Source organism: Cavia porcellus, unplaced genomic scaffold (genome assembly GCF_034190915.1).
Source record: "Cavia porcellus strain 051 isolate PalLab524CR breed Dunkin Hartley unplaced genomic scaffold, mCavPor4.1 scaffold_19, whole genome shotgun sequence".
Classification (NCBI taxonomy): Eukaryota; Metazoa; Chordata; class Mammalia; order Rodentia; family Caviidae; genus Cavia; species Cavia porcellus.
This window is the reverse complement of record NW_026947502.1, coordinates 42,958,036-42,973,413: the sequence shown is the minus strand read 5'-3', so window position 1 is coordinate 42,973,413 and position 15,378 is coordinate 42,958,036. Positions and strand designations below refer to the sequence as shown.

The 15,378-nt window shown below is 38.1% G+C and overlaps 1 protein-coding gene and 1 long non-coding RNA gene across 2 annotated transcripts; one reads left to right on the top strand and one right to left on the bottom strand.

Moving 5' to 3' along the window:
- The first annotated feature begins 312 nt into the window (after positions 1–312).
- Positions 313–14,703, top strand: LOC134471648 (uncharacterized). The gene is made up of 3 exons (XR_010041171.1): positions 313–498; positions 11,423–11,497; positions 13,077–14,703. It is a non-coding gene; the product is annotated as an uncharacterized LOC134471648 (long non-coding RNA).
- Positions 469–7,909, bottom strand: LOC100722368 (urocortin-3-like). Its single transcript, XM_003473284.4, has 2 exons — positions 7,757–7,909; positions 469–978 (listed from the first exon to the last, which is right to left on the bottom strand). The coding sequence occupies exon 2, from the start codon at positions 970–972 to the stop codon at positions 469–471; it is 504 nt and encodes a 167-aa protein (XP_003473332.1). The 5' UTR covers positions 973–978; positions 7,757–7,909.
- Positions 14,704–15,378: the final 675 nt, after the last annotated feature.

Below are 15,378 nucleotides of genomic sequence, written 5' to 3'. Positions count from 1 at the left end.
GGAGTTCAAGAAGCCTGATTTTAATGGGAGATAAGATAGTGGGGAAGGGATTTGTAGATAAGATGGTGACAGCGTATCTTCCTCATGGTAGGAGGTGATGTGTGAAGCGGAGCAGAGCTCTGAACTCTCTCTTCCCAGGCATGTGGCCAGAATGGACAAATCTGGAGGGGAGGAATGCGTGAACTTTGCCTCTTGCCATGAGAAAGAAGGAAGGAGACAGGGTGAGACATTAACATGTAATAATTTGCAAATGTTGAACAGTACTGAACTTTTGTGCCTTTGTACAGAGAAGGAAAACTGGATTGGCTGCAAGAAAAGATGCAAGGGGCTCAGCAGTGAAGCAACCCATGAAACTGGATGGCTCATTTGAATGCAGACCAGCTGAATGCTACAGCTTCCATCCTCAACTTTACTCTCTGCTCTTGTCCTCTGTCCTTGATGTGCTGCTTTCCTGCTGAACCTCTGTATCTACTTCTTACGCCCAATCTGTGCCATCAGGTGAGCATTGGCAGCTGCCTTGGCTTGCATGTTCTTGACCTTGGCGATTTTGAAGAGGATGTTCATGATGTTAGTAGGAACATCGAGGGATAGTGTGAACTTGGTGCTTTGGTCACTTTTGCCTTTGTCCTGGTACAGCTTCCCTTTGTGCTGTGCTTGTGGCAGATATTTGTACCGGGTGCTTCCAGCACCACCTCCACCCCCAGAGTCAGGGAAAGTCCTTTTGTCCTTGTCCAGATTTTCTTTTTCCTCCTCTTTCTCCTCTCTGAAAGACAGGTCTTGACTGGGAAGGTAGTGGAAGCTATTCTTACTTAGAAGGGGCACATCCTCCCTCTGGTTCTTCTGCACCTTGCACAAGGCTGTGTTGAGACAGTTGAAGACAGACCCAGCTTTGCAGAACTTGTGTGAGAGGCTTGTGCTTGAGTCCCCCAAGAGCAGTATCAGGAGCAGCCAGAAGTGTGCTGGCATTAGCATCTTTCACTGCAATAAAGAAGAGAAAGTTGGGAAGTGCAGAGAGGGGAGCTCAGTACTCAGGAGGACATGGAGTAACATTCAATAATAGTGTTGTGAAAGTTGTGCCACAGTGAATTGCACCACTATCATCTGGGAATTTGTTAGGGATGCAAACTATTTTCAGTTTTTCTTTAAAATTAAGAATCAAAATATTGGGGCCCCTGCAATCTGTACTTTACCAAACCCTCCATTCACATAGTTCTAATGTTGTCTAAAGTTAGAGAACCATTGCTTTTAATACGTATAGGTTCTCTTTTACCCATCTTTGCAGGTAACCATTGGTCTTGATAGCAAATAACAAATATGCTAAGTAAGCATTTTTAGCCTGACTGAGTTGATTTTATAGCAAGCAGATTTTTGCTTTCCTTATTATTAGCAAGGCTAGTTGTAAACATCCTGATTGTTTAATGACTATGACTATGGCTAGGCACCCAGCTGGTGCTTGTGAGGCAGAGCTTTAAGAGCCTCTGCTAGGCCAACCTTTCTTCAGGCCAATCAGGTTTGCTTCCTTGGTTGATTTTACTAAAGAGTTTATGATGACAAATGCAGTTTGGTATTTACATGAAACCAAAGTGTTTCTAAATTCTCTAGTCCAAGACTGCAGTCCTTATACGTATGTTTGTTTCTGGTTATCAGTCAGGCTGAGGGTACTGGTTGGAATCTATTCAGCAATACCTCTGTTTGAGGGTATGATCTGCTTGGCATGGCCTCATGTCTTCTCTAGGTCCATGGTATTTCCAAATGCAGGATGGGTCTCTCAATGGTCCAGGCTAAGAAGTAGCTATGGAGATGACTGACATCTGCAATGTCAGTCTGTAATGACAATTTGAACCCATAATTTTTAAAAGCAAAACAAACTAAGTCTTAATATATGACATTTGTGGCAATGCAAACATTGAGATACAAAATGTCTGGGGCTCAGATCATCATATATAGTTATTGGTCTACTGAGCAGTAGTTTCAGATAGAATTTTAGCATATCTTTTTCAGCTGAGGAGAAGGGCTCTGGCTGAGCTGTCTACATACTTGTGGCTGTCCAGTCTCTTGTATAGTAACAGCATGCTATTGTATCAAAATTTATGGGAAGTAGGCTTTCTGAGATCATCATTTGAGAAAATCATAAAGTGGGCAGAATTGACCTTCTATCAAAGTGCAGGGAGGAAAACCCACCTGTACCTCAGTCTCCTTTGCCTGCTCTGTGGGCATGCACTCATCAGCTCTGAAATAAGGATATGAAGACTATTTCATTGTCAATCTTCATCATGCATTAAAAAGTGAGGTTGAAATGTCCAGGGTTTTATCGTAACTTCTCCTGGAGTTCAGAACAGCTGCTCCTCAGCATCTCTTGAGCTGTCAATACTGGGCATAGGCTGGTGCTCAAACTGCATCATAAAATAACCTATCCTTTGGACTGTCTGAGGAGATATATCTAGTAAAGGGATCAACCTTTCACATTGGGATGTTTTACCTGTATTTGGAGTTTATTTTGTGGTTAGCTGAAACTTATGTTAAAGCTGAAACTTTCTTATGTTAGTTTTTAAAAATTCATGAAAAAACAAATAAGCAATTGACCATGGAAATTCTGGTAGGCTTTTAGTAGTATAAGGAATGCAGTGGACTGCTTTGCTTTCTGCAGTCACCAAGAAGGCCTGGGGGTCAAGCTCTGCAGCTTATGGTCAGTGTGGCCTTCATCAGGCTGTTTTCCAAAACACAAGTGGGAGTGGAACCAAGAACCTTCTAACCTTCCTTAGACTGTTAATGATAGGTAGGATCAAGTCTAAAAGGACCCTGAGCCTAGACCTGTAAAAAGGATACTATCAGCCTCTATCTTTACTCTTGGAACATAAACACTTTGCACATATGAACACACATTGCACACACACTCACATATGCATATATATGCACACACATATATTCACATGCACTCATATACACATATGCCCATATACATGTACATGTGCAACTATACATACACATATGCATCTGCATATACATATGCTTAGGTTTCTGTAGAATTTACTGCTCTCTTAGGCCTTCTATATTGCAGCTGCTGATTTCCTTTTCTTATTCTTTGTAATTTATTTGTTCTTTGGTTTTGCATTAAAAAATTGAAGCTTATTTTTCTTTAAAAATATTTTTCATAATATTTTATGGCAAAATACCTGAACCTTACTTTAAATGATCCAAATATATGCACTGGACAAATTAAGTCATGTCACATCCTGCAATGAGAACTACACAAACTTGGAGTTGGATATCCACAGGCTCAAATTTCATCTTGTCTTTATTTGTCTGAAAGTCTTGGGCAGATTCTGTAAGCTCACTATCAATTTACTCACCTGATAAAATGAAAGATAAAATTTAAAATATCAGTGTATGAAAGCCTTTTGTCTAACTAGATACTCAATATAGACTGGTTCATGATTTTTATATAAAGATAATCTGTAAATCCTATTGGAGAAGATGCAGTCTGCACAAGCCTTTTCAGGAATGCATTTTATACACACACACACACACACGCACACACACACACACACGCACACACACACACGCACATGCATATGCCAGATGAGCTAGTAGTTTGATCCTGCAGCCCAATATTTTTGTTGTGCCATCTCTGGGTTGTGGATTTACCTACATACCACCCTTTCCACCTCAGTTTATGGTGATTTTGTTTGCTTTTAATTTAATCTGTGTAAATAGATCATTCTTTGAATTTCAAGTTTTCCAGACTCCAATGAGGGAATTACTCCAGCCCGATCCAGCCTCCACAGAGAGCTATGGAGTCAGTAAGTCTGAGTTTGGGTCTTAGAATTTGCACTCAAGGTGATGCTAACTCTGTGTGACTGTGGACTTCACTGGAGAACCTCTGTTCTATGTATCCAAACCCTTCTGTGCTCCTTGGAACATTCTCCAGGACTAAATTGACTGTCTTTGTGGAAAATGGATTTATTCTTTCTTTAAATATTGCCCCCAAAAATGAGATCTTCAGTTTTAACACATACTGAGGCGTCAGTTGGTTATTTCTGCTAAGAGTATGAGTCCTGATTAGGTACCTTTTGCCTTGAAAGCACCTTAAAGCTTGGAAACAATTTTGAATGGCTCATTAATACTGAATTTTCTGATACACAGCAAATCAAAAATAGTTAATACTGGTGAGAAAGTCATGGAGAAATACCCACTACTCTGTCACTCCATTTCTCTGTCCCTTTGTTCCTTTCACAAGCCATTAAATAGTTCCTGACTAAATGCCCTGAATTTTCGTGTTGCCATCTGTGAGAGCAGAGCATTTAGTTTGAGAATCTCTTTGCTCTGATTTCTTTCTTTTCTTAAATCTGAAAGAAAGAGCTCCCTCTACATAAAGAACCAGGGAAATGCGGGTGTAAGGCTCTGCAGGTACAGTCTTGGAGCTGTCCTCCTGCTTCCTGTCTTGAGGAAGAAACAAGCAGAGCACTGCTCTGTCCCCTTGCCTCTCTGCCTCTGCCCAAGGCAATGTTTTGCATTTATCTTCAACCAACTGGAATTTTATACGAGAATTGAAAGAATTATTACTGCTGATAACTCAGAATGCCTCCTGGGGAGAGAGGAGCTCTCTGCCATTGTCTGTCAGATAAATTAACACCTGAATTTATTTCTCAGGGTGTCCCCAACCTAATAAAGAATTGTAAGCATCATGAGCATTGCATTTTTTGGGCAATTCTATTTCTGCTATACTGTTCAAGATTTTTGTGTTAGATTTCCCCCGAGGGCTATTGTAGCTTTTGGTGAATACTTGGGAAACTCTAAAGAGGGGCTGATGTGCTCAACAGTGTCTTTCTACATCAGATCCTCAGTAAATACTTGTTAAATAAACTGAAATTTAGATTAGTATTCAGCTCTTAATTAATTCAGTTTCTCCCAGGCAGGATAACCTGCTTTAAATTCTCTGCTTAGATGATAGTCTCTCTAATTCATGCTACTATATATTTCAGAGGAAAAATCTTTTACAAAGGACATTTTAAAAAAATTTAAAATCATTATGTATATTTTCTGAACATGAAAAAGGCTTACCTAACTAACTTTCTTCAGTTTTCCGGGGAAATACTTTGGAAAGTTTTTCTTTTGTTGTGGGCTGGCTTCTGGCTGGTCTCTTGGAAACCCTACCCATCTCAATTACACAAGCAATCCACTGGAAGTAGGGAGGCAAGATTTCTTTTCAATTTTTATTTACCTTTTACAGGTTTTATCCCAAATTTATAACTATTATGCCTTAAAAGCTGAGTTACCTTCTAATTCTTCAAATATCATGTCTCTAATCAAGAAGAAAATATTTGTGGAAAGGCAGCCAAAGGTGTTTAAATGAAGCTTAAAATGTATTTGGAAGCAAATTCTGTTGCCACCAAAGTGTAACAGACCTTCCTCTAGCTGCAGTAGCTTCCCAAGTAGACCTTCCTCTACTTGGGATAATATGGTAAGGATTTTGGGTGATGTCTCTTCACCCTCATCGTTGATGCAAAGTTAAAAAGCAAGGAAAACTATCCAAAATATGAAGCATGCAAGATCAGAAGGCTCTGTGCTCATCTTAGCTCCACACTGTCTAAAATATGAGGGCTTAGTGAGCCTGGATAGTTTAACACTCAAAGTAAGTGACTGAAAATTAGGAGGCAGATTCAGGTTACATTCTGAGACTTCTCTTTTATTTTTTATTTAGATATTGTTTAAAGCTTTCAAGACACAATATACCTTTTGCTTCCTGGGTGATATCTGTTTCCTGAACAAATTTCCCTTATGTGCTTTGGACTAATGGGTCATAATCCCTAGTGAGGTAGCATGAAATTTTAAGATTTGAATACAGCCCACTCTGGATATTGATAGGAATTTTGGCATGGTAAAGGCCAGAATATAAAGTAAAAATGGCCTTTATTCTAAGGACATGGAGAGAAACCTCATGACCACTGGGGGTCTGGCTTTCTCTGCTGGACATGTGGTGTGGGGGCATATATATAGTTTTTAACTGGGGTGGTGCCTAAAGATGGCATCACTGATGCATGAGTAGCTGATTGAAACCCTTTTCATGCCACAGGTAAGTTGCCTAGGGGCGGAGAAAGTGACCTCAAGGTAAAGTCCCTTGGTCTCACCTCTCACTACTGTAATGTCCTGTCTAGGGCAAAATTTTTCAGATATCACCAAGCACCATCTGGTTAGATTAAGAGGGCAAAGCTCTAGTCTACACGTACATCTTTTCCCTTTCAATGCCTGAAACCCAACCATTTCTTTGAGTTATTCTAGCAGGACTTTCCTAGGATGATTTAAACAAGTACAGTCACTTCTGCAAGCAGAGGTATTCAAGCCTAAAGTGGGAGGCACTGAGGGTCAGGTCAGCATCACATTCAGAGACCCTTCCAGAGAGAGAAAGAAGCAGGGGACAGAGAGGCCAGGAGGCAAATGGCACAGTTCCACAGCTTTCCAATACAGCCAAGAAGGCAGAGCCAGTCTTTCTGTGGTCTAGTTTGTTTGCAGACACTGGTAACAATTTAAAACAAAGAATGAATTATTTTAAAAACAGTTTGGGAAGCTTTGGCTGCAGAACCTAGGGAACCCTTAAGTGTTTTGAAAAGTATTACAGAAATAAGTTTTCAAAATGTTTTAGACTTGTGTGAGAGGGTTATGTGAAACACATGCATAGGCCCCTAACTAAGCAACTCATCCTGACGTGAGAATAAGTGGTTTTGGGAGCCCCTGTCCAAAGAGGGAGGAACAGCCAGAGAAAATTGTCATATTATAGACAACAGTGATTATAGTAGCATCTTAATTATTCAAGTTTCAGAGTTTAGTTTTTGCTAGCTGGCTATGTTTGGGGAGATTATAGCAAACAGGATTTCCATGAAAACTTGAAGAGAAAAGTTAGACATCAAACATCATGTGCCGCTCCCTGGCTTTCACAGGTTATTCTAGGTCTGTTAGCTATTTTCCCCTTCTCTTTCCCTGCCAATGTTCCCAGCACAGCAAGGTAGAAGAGGTTCTGGGCTTGAAAATTCCATTATCTCTTTCTTGTCTTGATTCACTTAATCTCTAACATGTCTCACCTCCTGCTGCATTACCAGGAATGAAAGGAGATACCATAGGTAAAGAATTCTGGCATGGGGTGCACACAATAAATGCACATCCCAGCTGCTCTGCAGATGCCATGGGATCATTTTTCTGTGGTTTCTATTTTCCCAGCCATCCTCACCCCAGATCTCCAGTGCCCAGTGTGCAAATTAACACTAGAGCTGCTTTTCATGTTCATAGCTTAGCTCTGTTCCAAAACAGTACATTTATCTTTTGCAAATGAGAGGGGACCAAAGGATTTAGGGAGGAGAAAATGAGGATATATATATATATATATATATATATATATATATATATATATGGATGTAGTCACTATGCACTGCAAATACATGAGTAAAAATTTTTAAATTAAAGAAAACAATGGATTTGAACCAATACATTCTGCCTCTGATCTGTCACCTTTTGCAAACCAGGTCTCTCCAAACCAAGAGGATAGGATCATTTTGCTCCCTAAGAAACTTCCCCCTGATTTCCCAGGGACCAGTTTCTGCTGATTTAAAACAGGCATCTCCTGGAGATCAGCACACACTCCCTAGTGCTCCCACCCAGGGTTGCTAGCAGCTCTCATTACTCACACTTGTTTGGTTCCCAGCATCTTCTGTCTCATTTAGGGTAAATGCATTTATCCTTCTTAAGTTTTCAAGCACAGTCTTACCAGTGAATGAATGTCTGTCTGGAGCGGAAATGCTCAGGACAGCAGGCGTAGCTTCACAGCTGGGGGCTCTACCTCTGGTACCTTCCTTGAACCTCTGCCTGCTGAGGGGTCGCAGCTCCTTCTTTCCTGGTATTGCTCCTAAGTAGGCTGTGATACTCCCTCTCAATAGAGACTGCTTCACTTGTGTGTCTCTCTCTCTATATATATATGAGACAGATTACAGGATGGAACGTAATTCCAGATGCAGTTATCTACACTGGGATGAAATTTTATTTAAAATACAACCGAAACCAAGTGTCCACATCACCGAGATGACAGGTACTCTGTAGCCTTGACTGCTCCTTCCCTGCCGGCTCCTATCAACTCCCACTTCCCCTCCTACCTTAGCAACATGTTTCATTAATTTAAAAATAATAAACCTGGTACACTGAGAGGCAACATCATTGAAGAGTTTTATTATGATATTAGTTCTGACTAATTTCAGCCTCACCTACGTCTCCCTCAGTCTAATCTGTTGCTGGAAATTTGGAACCAGGTCTTGCTTCAAAAGTGGGAACTCATCCATTTTCTGTCATTCCTGTATGTTCTGACTGCACAGAGTTAACTGGTTACTGACATAGCTCTTTGTGTTTATGGCAATTGTTTGCACTTTACTAATTTATGTAGCCAGTATTTATTGAAAATTTACTCTGTACCAGGTTTCACTGTACCCTCAATAATTCAAGGAAAAGTAAGTTGGGAGCAGTCCATATAGGATATTTAGGGCTTAGAAAAAGCAATGAAAATAGAACCTAGTTTTCATAGGACAAATGTGCTAGTTCAGAAGGGGGTAGTCCTGTCACCTTGAGCTAGTCCCTGTGGTCCAGAAAAAGAGAGAAGATGGGGTACACTAGGGAAGGATGGGGTGTGGTGGGCTAGAGCAGGAGGGAGGCAGGAAGGAGGCCAGATTAGAAGCTTGGAAATGGGCTACACAGACAAGTGCAGTGGACTGCTCCAAGTAGTAAACTTTATGCCTATCATAGCAAATTCTGAGAGACTTTAGTCAGGTGACCCTCACAGATGAACAAACTGAAGCTATGTGGGTAAAAGTGGCTTACTGGGCCACACAGGTAAGATGACAGAGTTGGGGTGAGAACCACTGGTTCTTTTGTGGGCCCTACAGTGCTCTTCCTATATCCACCTTGAATTCTGGGATGGAAAATTTAAGGGGCCAGGTGCCTGGCTGGCTTACTCCTTTTTCATCCTGACAAGACCATGCAGTAGTGAGAAAGAATGGCTCTGTTATAACATCTAACCATTTCCCATCTATATGTGTGACAAAGATGTGTAAGAGCAAGATCTTTGCTTGGCACACTGTCCCTTAGAAATCCTATTAATTGCAGACTGATTAATTTTTCTTTAATTTTAATTTTTCAATTTTAAAAACAAAACAAAATGAAAGATATGATACAGAATTTCAAAAAATTAGAAGGAAATTAACATTAGTTAATATATTATATACTGTTATCTTAGGAATATTTGTTTAGGTTACAAGAGTTAGGCATAAACATGATAAAACTAATTAAATTATTTATTATTATAGTTGTAGTAAATAAAACATACTGTAATTCAAACAAGGACTGTTGCTTGTATAACAGCAAGGGCAATAGAGCAGAAGTAATATGGGGAAAATTTTTATCACAGAAGTGAGATCTTTTTCTAGGATAACCTGATCTTTGTTCTTTAAAAAGAATATCTAAAATATCACCAGTGGAACTGATGACAGAAATGTACTGTAAAGATCAAAACAAGTATTGCAAATATATCCTTAAAAGACAAGATACTTTAAAAAGTTTTTCTGTAAAAAAAAATACATCAAACTGTGGTGTTCTTATCAAGAGTGGAGCAGAAATCTCTGGACAGAAAAATGAAAAATGAGGTGCTATTAAGGTATGAGTATATTCAGGGTATTGGACATGCATGTGTCCATGCATGTATGTGTGTATGTGAGACAGACAGTGACTTGAAGTCATACTGATTAACTTGAACTTGATCTGAAAGAACTGAGATGACAAAAGACTTGAGTACACCGCAGAGTCAATAATAAAACCTCGGAGATTTTGTTTCCAGAAGAGTAGATAGGAAAGCATAATATTGGAAGAGTTACCCATGGAAGACATATTAAAAATGTGATTCTAGTTGATAGAAGTAGTTTTAATAAATAAGAATTACCAAGGAACAGAATCTTCTTAGTCGTAAACTAATTAGACATCACTTCCCCTCAGAAAATGTGTAGTTACCTTGTTACTAAAGTTGAACAATGACAAAATGGCCATCTGTTAGGATGTGGAAGGTTTTAGGAAACATTCTATAGAAGTTTCTAGCAGAGGTAGGAGGGGTGAGAATGGAAGAAATAAAAGGGGTAAATTTCCAAGTTAGTTATTTTTCATGCTATTATTAAGGTGCGGCCTTTTCTCTGATTGTATCCGGAACTCTGCACAAAATTTTGTGTGTGTCATAGTTTTTGTTTTTAAATCAAATGAAATTAGATAAACCTAACCAAAATCAAACAAATAATAACCCTTCCAAGCCACAAGCCTGGAGATGTCATTGCTGAAAAGAAAATTGGATAAGTGCAAACAGAATATAGTAATTCTGGAGGGGTGTGTGTGTGTGTGCATACAGTCTTTGATGATTTTACTGGAATACCTTCCAGAGTGAGTGTATCACTTGATCTTTACACTTGATGCAGATCATTTGAGTCCTAGTTCTATGTGGTATATGTATTAATCTGCTTACACTATAAAATCTAGAATAATGTAGAACTAGAAAACTTACATATACTTAAATACACAGATGTGTGTGTGTGTGTGTGTGTGTGTGTGTGTGTGTGTGTGTGTGTGTAGGTATCGTACCTACTTTTAATTTTGTAAACTTTTCTAGAATCACAGAATACTTGGCTGACTAAGGAATTTCATAACCTAGTTCAATCTCTTCATTTTTCAGAAGAGGAAACTGAGGCACAGATATATTAAGTTATTTAGAGAGAGTCACACACAGGCTATCATTAGATATAAGATCTGCTGTTAACATTTTCAAGGGTCAATTCTCCCTGAAATGCAAGACAACTACATGTACCTGACCTTGAGAGGAAAATAGAACTTTGCTTCAAGAAGGAATGTTTATTGTAGACATGGAGACTAATAACTGAAGATAATGTTACTGGAATAAGATTTTAACAGATTATTAGATATTCATTTAAGAAGACAAGTGTAGGGAGTCAAATGACATTGACATTATATTTTATCTCCAACAAACAAAAAAGGGTAAAGAATGTGTGTTGTGTGCTGAGAGGATCTTGGGTTAGGTTAGATCACGGAAACACCATTAGTTGTTTGCTTTTCATCACTCGAAATTAATACAACAGAGCAATTTAAATGAAAAAGTATATGTATGTGTATGTGTATGAGCACTTGAATATGGGAAATAGGAGAGTAAACAAAAATGAATCTGTAATTTTGCCAATAATTTATAACAAGGGTAAATATGAGAGCCACTTAAACTGGAAAAACAAGTTCCTGTAATATCAGATTCATAGACAGAAGGTTCAGACCTTTGACTACTGATCCTTTCTTTTGCTTTGTTCCAGGAAGTGAAAGGTAATAATCTATTTACCACTTTTTTCAGCTAAGGGTGCTCCAGTCTCTTAATTCCAAGAAAGTAGAGGAACATGAATAGAATGAAGGGCACACAGATATCTTGGTAAAGCATTTTCCTTTATTTTATCACTTTAGAAACCATCAATCATTTAGTCATTCTTCAAAATGTATTTATTGAAAATCTACTATGTGTGCGATAACAGTTTGTTCCATTACAGGTGTTAGTAATTTTAATCACTTAGTTAACATGATTTTTAAGAGATTTTCCCACTGCAAAGTACATTTTCTGTTTTCTACTTAGTACCTAATTCATCTGTTGATATTTGTAGAGAATGTTAACAAGTCATTTTCTAATAAGTTTCACCCAATAGTGTCAGCTTTTACCAACAACATATGCTTGATCAAATTGTATGTATCACTGGGGAATGCAAAACATTCATTTTTATAATTTTCTAATTGGTTCTATAACATTGCGTTCTATAGAAAAACGCTGACCTCCGTGACTCTTGCCTTTCTTCTTTGTGTCTTTCTGTCTATACCTTGGCCACTCTGCCATTTCTGAATAACACCATAAATTGTAGATTCAGTGTGTTCTAATCCATGACTACAAAATTTGAAAATTCTCCAGATATTCCAAATGTGTCCTGTGTGACACTTTCAATTAGTTAGTGTGCATATTGATATTTTGGTTTCTTTAAAAATACATCCTTACTTTCTGATAAAATAAAATATTCTAACCTAACTTCTTTCACTATTCCAGACTGGAATCAAACAGTTCCACAAGGAACTGTGTTTTGTTTGATTGTTTGTTTTGTATTTCTGATTTTGTCTTTTTCTTTAAAAGAAAATGGTACTTAGAAATGATTTATAATGGAAATAGCAGGTATTTTCCTTATTACTGGAGTGTCATTGCTGCCAGGCTTTTTCTGTATACAGGGCTAAAAATATATTTTTAATAATAATGAGCAGTAGATAAAACTGCAGGAGGGGAGAGAGAGAGAGAGAGAGAGACAGAGAGAGAGAGACAGAGAGAGACAGAGAGAGAGACAGAGAGAGAGAGAGAGAGAGAGAGAGAGAGAATCAAAATATCTAAAATATTCAGAGATAATAGTTAAGAATGTTCCAAAATCAACAAAGGTACAAAAATCTATCACTATTACTAATAATAGATATTATAGGAGATCAGCTTCAGCATTTCCCTGCTAATCACGTCAGACAAATGGTATAAAAGTTAAGAAAAGGAAAAGTTGTAAAAATTAAGTAACTGTTTTAAGACCAGATTGATTTTTATGAATACTTGGGTTGGATAAGGCTCTCAAGATGGCCAGAAGGTAAATGCCAATTTCTCACTATTTTTATTTATTAGATGCATAGGCAATGTTATTCTAGCAAGTGTTTCAGAGGTACTTTATACTAGATTGATGCTAAATGAAGGAAAGATATATCTTTCTGACAGAATCAAAAATCCCTGGATGCACTGTTTCTGGCCATGTAATGTGTACCACCTTGTTGAGCTCAATTGTCTATATGTTACCTTAAGACTTTTCTGGGGAGCATAGTGATCGTCCATACATATGGAACACCATTATCAGCCACACTCATTGCTGTACTTTTGAAAAATATGTCTCTTCCTTTATGATGATTCATTCTGATTGAAGCTCTGTGTGTACTTGCTTTTGTAGTCTTGTCTTCCCCGTTGTGGTGCCCTGCCCTTTTCCAGCACTCTCCCACCAAGTGCAGACTGGGGAGATTAGATGTAAATGAAGATAAATCAGCCTCTGAAATGGATTTTTAAAGAAGTATTCACAAGAATGGAGTAAGTGGGAAAAGCCTTAAATGTCAGAAATAAACATGTTACATGTTTCAACACAGGAGGTAAGTAGTTTAGAACCAGGCTATTTTATCATTTGCCATTTCAAAGTTGCAAATAGGTTAATTGTCTCAGGATTTTTAAAAAATATATTTTATATTTTGGAGGAAATCTGAAATTTCAGTAAAGTGATTTGCACCAAATACTTCTTAGGTCCCTAAAAGTATGGAGGGCAGGCTTGATGCTCAGAATTAAAAACGAACATAGTCAACACTTGTACTTTGAGGACAATATCTCTCTCAAGAAAGTAGGAGTTTATTTCTTGCTAATGAATAATTTCTGCTGGACATGGTAGCACACGCCTGTAACCCCAGCACTCAGGAGGCTGAGACAGAAGGATCGCCATGAATTCAAGACCAGCCTAGGTTATATAGTGAGGTGCTGTCAAAAAAGAAAGAAAGAAAGAAAGAAAGAAAGAAAGAAAGAAAGAAAGAAAGAAAGAAAGAAAGAAAGAAAGAGAGAAAGAAAGCAAGAGAAAAGAAAGAAAGAAAAGGGATAAATCTTTCCACTCATCTTTCATTCTTCATGTTTAATGTCAGTTTAAATATCTAAAAGCTGTAGGATCTAAGTAGTTACATTTTTATGGTTTTAAAAGCTACTAGGAGAAAAGAGAACAAGAAGTCACCAAGAAACAAGACTTTCCTGTGAATTGGTACCATGCACAAGCCATTGGGAACAAATGAAGGTGCCAGCATTTTCCAATGAGTCATGGACTGTGAGGGAGGAGAAAAAGAAGTTACCAAGAAGTAAATCCTCCCTGAAAATTGGCATGATGCACAGGCAGCTGAGGGGAGACCTGGATGACAGCCCCTTACAGTGTGTGGGCTGGGAAACAAGAAGATCCAACACCCTCCGCCCCCTGCACATATGCCTTAAGAGACCAGCTGATGTAGGTCTCAAGAACAGGTGGCAATGATAGCTATTGGGGTGAAATACTGCTTAAAACTTGTAGTGTTTCGTGTTTTATTGACTGAAGGTTTAAAGCCAATTGCCTGATCATCTATGCAGAGAATTATATTATGCAATGTAACATCTATGGGGGATCTCCTTCTGAAGGTGGTGGCCAGTGTTAATTCCCCATTATCTTGTTTTGAAATCTTGTATCAGTTTCATTGTTTTGTTGGGTTAGGTTTTATTCTGTTCTGTTTTGTTTGATTTTATTATGTTCGATGGCTTGGGCAGGTATTTCAAACATGACAAGATATATTATGGTAGTCATTTTGGATTTAATATTGTCTTGCTTTGAAGTCCTTCATTGTATTCATTGTTTTGTTTCTATTGGTTTTATTATGTTCTGTTTTGTTGATTTTTACTACGTCTGAAGGTATCTGCAGCTATTTTGAAGACAAAAGACATTATGATAACCACTGTTGATTTCTTATTGTCTTGAAGTCCTGTGTCACTTATACTGGTTTGTTTTGAATGGCTTTGTTCTGTCTTATTTTGTTTAAAATAAAATTTAAAAAAATTATTTAAAAAAATAAAAGCTATTATGATATTTGACAAATATTGTTAATTGCCCTCAATTAATGGCTGCATCAATTTACACGTCAAAGAGAAACACATGAAAATATGAGTTAAGACCCTGTAATCTGAATCGCAGCTTATATGGGTTGAAGACAGATAAACAGTTGAAGCTATGATCCATTGCCTTAAGAGGGGAGGCCTGGGGCACTGTGACCGCATCTGAGAGAGGAACCACATCAGCCTTATGGCCAGGGGAAAATTCCAGCTGTCCAAGCTGTGGTCCATGGAGACCTGAAGGGCAGGTTAATTTTGACAGGAGATGAGCTCACCGTTTGCCTTGAGTGCTGCTGTTTTGTTGAATCTCTGCCACTCCTTTCTCTATCAGGGGTTTCTGGGTACAAGTCTTTCTTTCAGAAGAGAAGGCAGGGAAAAGGTATTGTGAAAGTTTAGTAAACTTAAAGCTATGTTGCTTGTTAAATTGTTAATAAATGTAGTATGCTATATAAGATTATTTTTTCATTAAGTAACCAAATCATATGATTCAAAATATGAGTGATACACAAAAATATACTGTGAGAATTTGCTCTCTACTTATCCACTAACCATTGAGTTCCTCCTATGGAGGAAACAAGGCAGGTATTTCTTTC